Source organism: Acanthisitta chloris, unplaced genomic scaffold (genome assembly GCF_000695815.1).
Source record: "Acanthisitta chloris isolate BGI_N310 unplaced genomic scaffold, ASM69581v1 scaffold1399, whole genome shotgun sequence".
Taxonomy (NCBI): Eukaryota; Metazoa; Chordata; class Aves; order Passeriformes; family Acanthisittidae; genus Acanthisitta; species Acanthisitta chloris.
The window spans coordinates 102635-107518 of record NW_008692965.1 but is presented as its reverse complement, the minus strand read 5'-3'; the positions used below and the strand labels follow the sequence as shown (position 1 = coordinate 107518).

The 4884-nt window shown below is 42.2% G+C and overlaps 1 protein-coding gene across 1 annotated transcript in view; it reads left to right on the top strand.

Moving 5' to 3' along the window:
• Nucleotides 1-1854, top strand: part of LOC103809993 (vasoactive intestinal polypeptide receptor 1-like) — a 19315-nt gene extending 17461 nt beyond the window's left edge. The window contains exon 13 of the mRNA XM_009082870.1: nucleotides 1585-1854. Within this exon, the coding sequence (XP_009081118.1) occupies nucleotides 1585-1773 (189 nt within the window). The 3' untranslated portion in view covers nucleotides 1774-1854. The remainder of the gene's footprint in view (nucleotides 1-1584) is intronic.
• Nucleotides 1855-4884: the final 3030 nt, after the last annotated feature.

Sequence of the window (4884 nt, the reverse complement as noted above, 5' to 3'; positions counted from 1 at the left end):
AGGCAGTAGAAGCCCCAGCCCTGGCAGTGTTCAAAGCCAGGTTGGATGAAGCCTTGAGTAACCTGGTCTGGTGGGAGGTGTCCCTGCCCATGGCAGGGGGTTTTGGGACTAGATGATCTTCATTCCAACCCCTAAAATTCTATGAGTCTACGATTCTGAGAATGACCAACTAACAGTGCCTCAGTCTCTGCACTACCTTAAACTGGACTCTTCTCAGAGAATTGTGGGATCATTAATGTTGGAAAAGACCACCAAGTTCATCAGGTCCAGCCTTTGACTGAACACCACCTTGTCAACTAAACCATAGCCCTTAGTGCCCCATCCAGTTGTTTCTTGAACACTTCCAGGGATGGTGTCTCCACCATCACCCTGGGCAGCCCATTCCAATGCCTGACAAACCTTTCAGTGAAAAAATTCTTGCCAATGTCCAAACTGAATCTCCCCTGGTGTAGCCTGAGGCCATGTCCTCTTGTGGTGTCTCTAATTGCCTTTGAGAAGAGGCCACCCCTCACCTACAATCTCCTTTCAGGCAGCTGTAGAGAGTGATAAAGTCTCCTCTGATCCTCCTTTTCTCCAGGCTGAGCCCCCCTCAGCTCCCTCAGCCACTCCTCATACAACTTACTCTCTAGATTCTTCACAATCTTCCTTGCCTTTCTCTGGACATGCTCCAGCACCTCATAGGGATGGCTAGATGTAGATGCAATTAATCCTGCCCAAGGATGAATAATGACTAAAATATTGTTACTTAGAAAAACAATTTCTAATGGCCTTTCTAGTGCTGTTCTGAGAGTGTCTTCAAGACTAAATGTAAATACAGAATGCTCTACTTCCCACCTGCCTTCTGTATGCATAGATTCCCTGCCAACAGCCTTTTAATAGCTTGCATACTGTATCTTACAACACACAAATCCAGTAGGTGTTAAGAAAGGGACAAGCAGAGCGTGATCTCTGGCCCCAAGATTGATTTAACTTGGCTTGTGTCCATGCTGCTTAGGGATAACTGCTTCTGGAACAGCTTGGCCACTCATTACCACTTGGCAGTGCATCTGTTATCATGAAAATATAATTATTATTTTCTCTGTGTGTATGTTACTTCAGTTTTAAATATCTGGAACAATGTGAGAGACTGTGCTGCTGCCAAAGAAGGTGTTATCTGTATGGAATGAAACTGAGGGCTGGGATTGTACACTGGAGTGCTGAAGGGCCTTGAGTTTGCTGGGATAGTACTGTTATACTGGATTGGTGGAGGAAGCCTGTGCTGTCCACACTTGAAGTTGCACACAGGGGCTGATGTGTCTGTGTGGTTGACAGAGAAAATAAAGGCAGAATAGGTCCACCACAATGATAAATATTGACAGTGACTTTCAGGGAGCCTTGATAACCAAATGTACTTCTGCATGTCATCCTCTGAATTTCTAAAATTAAGTCTGTTTATTTTCAAAAATGAATAGGCACATAGTTTAAGGTCTCCTAAAGATGTGTTAAGGCTTACTCCTGACTGACTGGCATATTGTCACATTTTAACTTCAGTGCTCACTAGGCCTTAATTTTGGTTTTCTTTGTTTTTAACTCCCTTTTCTATAGGTTCAAAGTGAACTGAAAAAACAACTGTGCAAATGGCAGTATCAAGATTACCTGACCTTCACACACAAACATGGGACTTTGTCCAGAGAAAACAGTCCAGTCAACTATGTCACTCAGTTATCACTGCTTGAAAAAATCAGTCCAAAAAGGAAAACATCTATGTACCAAAATGGAGTAACTACTGTCTGAGGTTTTCTGGCAAGATGAGTTGCTGTGACATTGCAATGTACTACCTAAGAGATGGCCAACTGGATCCTTTGTGGCTTTCCATTGTGTCAAGAGGCTTTTGTGAATTCCTTGTCCTGAAGCACCTGCTTATCTCACCTAATACAGATCAGTGTCACAACCCTGGTTCTCTCTCTCCTTAAGCATTTAAAATCCACTGGTTTCATTGTGAAATCCAGATTTTGAGTTAGGGTTAATCCACAGGGTAGCACACACAAAAAATGAACCTATATTAACCACTCCCAGGCCCTGCATGTTTGTCACATCTTTGTTAGCATTCCAGTTTTTCCAGTTTTCAAGAGCACTATTCTTAATCTTCCTTTGAAAGAGTTAGTTGGTGGCCAAGCTTTGCCATAATGATTACTGATGTTTAACTAGTTATTTTGAGGTGTCTTCAGACAATTGAATGGGAATTACACACAGAAATTTGCCAAGAACCTGCCTATGGGACAGCAATCTCCTTTAAAAGAAATCTCCAGGTATTTTGAGTGACAAAAGAAAAAAAGAATGAGTTACAATATATGCTTGAGGTTTTTTTCTTCCGTGCCTGTTGAACAAAGATTAAATTAGGCCAAGGGACCCCAAACCCTTTCTTGTTCATGGGAAAATATGAAGCAGCAGATCATGTGTAAAGAAAGAAATTAGAGCAAACAGAGTGCAGTGTGCCAGCTGGGCTACCTTGTGCTCAGAATGGCTTACAGACCTACCTAGGCTTAGTGCCCAGATGCTAGTCCTTGTGGAACAGACCTTCTGCCACCATAACCTTGAGTATCTGGATCCATCAATGAAACACACAATTAAAAGTACTTTTGTGCTTTTTAGGGGACCTTCCTTTGAGGACGACACTGCTGTGATAACTGTGATTGTCTCAGTCCTGACCAAAATTTCTCAGCTCATTATCAATCCACTCAATGATGTATTTCACAGCACAGCAGTGAAGTCTAGTGAAGCTAAGTATGGCCCAGTACAACAAAGAGAACCAGTGTCCTTTTTGTGTCACTCTGGGTGACCTTCCCCTTTCTTCAGGTCTGAGTTGGACTCTACCTCAACCTCTCCAAATGTTAAGAAAGGCCACACTAGGTACACAAGTCACAGATACAGTTCCTTTCAAGACAGGACTGTTCTCAGGAGAAACTGCATCAGTCCTGGAAGCATTGCTAGAGACCATGGTCATTCATGTACATGCTGGTTTTCTGTGCACTGCAATATCAGTTTAGCTTAAAAATCATTAGTGCTGCAGACCCTCATTTTGCTCTCCTCTTGGTTAATTGCTTAAGCTAGGAGACATTTGACTTCATGGAAACCTCTTGGTTGATTTTTAATATTAAGAGGAGAGATGAATTGTCCAGATTTCTATAAATGTGATTCAAAGCAATTCTTTATTCACATGTCCTCTCTATGATGTTATTTTGTCTATTCTGAGCTCCTTATCAATTTTTCTTCTAAAAGTAACCCATGCTCCTGTGGTGTTTAAATCTGTGGAAGAGCATAGTGATGTGAACACGTTTGTATGATGTACATCTATAAAATGAGAGTGATAATTACAGCTGTTGTGAGTTTGTAAATATTAGTTATGCCAGCTGGGATATTTCATTTGAGACTTTATAAAAAGAAAGGTTAATAATCCTGTGGATTGCAAAAGTTTCTTGGATAAAGGTTTTGTTTGGGCTGTGAAAAGGCTGCTGATGGCACACCTGAGGATATGATGGTGTGTGTGGGAGTGAGGAACATTTCAGGGATCTCTTGCTTCAGAGTAACCTGCAAAAGCAACAAAGGTTTGTCAGAAGTTGTGTCTAGGTATGCTGCATGTTCTGTGTGCAGCCACTGCCATCTCCTGGAGAATGGTGTATGCTGGGCATGCTGCTGGCCTGGCTGGATGTGTGCAGTCCAAAAAGCCAGGCAGCACTCCAAAACATTGTTCCCTGCTCACAGAGGGTACACCTGACATGAACCTCACATACAGCCTCTCCTGAGTGAGACTTAAATGGCTCCCAAAGGGCAGCTGCAATAGATCATTCAGTTATATCAGCCAGGAAAAGCTGCTTTCTCTTCCTCTAAGCCCCTGATGTCTTTTACCCAGTTTAACTCTGCAAGTGTTATTTTTAAATCCCTTTACAAACTACATGACAACTTGGAAAGATCAAAACCAACTGATTCAGCTTTTTTTTCTTGGTGTTGCAGCAAAACCAGGTTGCTAAGGTAACTGAAATTTCTCACTGTGAGTAGATTTTAACTCTGACAGTGTCAGCATATTTTTTTCAGAAAGTTTGCTTGTGTAGGCTCCAGATTAAAAGAAATCTTTCCAGCAGACAGTTTTACCTGCTTTGCCAATGTGGAGCTTCCCTGAGGCTGCCTAACGCACCCAAAGCAAGAATTATTTGAGTATCTGAAGAAGAATTCTACAATTGCAGAAAAATACAGCTGAATTCAAGGTAGTACACTCCTTGGTGTGCTGACAGACCTAGTAAATGAGTTTTTCCTCATTTAAACCAGGTGTCTGATTTTTGGAGCAAATGTGCTATAGTGTGGTATTGTGTCTTTAAGATAGTGGATACTTATACAGCACTTTTGGAGGTGCCCTTTCTTTCTTTGCCTCTTAACTATAAAAGAAACCTAAAAAAAAACCCACTTAGACTAGCTTAACTATAAAAGAAACCTAAAAAAAAAACCCACTTAGGCTAGATGTAAGCTTTATAAATGAGGCCTTTTACAGATTCCCTGTTCTACACTTGCTGATCCCCACAGTTAGTAAGACAACGACTGACCCAGCCATTCTGCACTTGGTAGAAAGGGGAGACACATCCTGTGCCCTGTCATACAGCCCTCAAAAAAGGGGCTGGGGCTGCCTCAGGTCACCTAATAAATCCATGAAATTGGGTTACCAAAGGGTATTTACGCTGACCTGAAATAGAGCAAGAATCCACATATCTGCCCAGTCCCTCTCAACTGCCAATCTGCCAATGGGCCCAAGATCCCCTTTCATCCCAGGTCCTGCCTCAGCAATGCTGTAGGATGGTGATCTCCAGCCCCAGCCTTGGCTGCTCCCTGACACATCTTCAAACATAGTTTCAATAA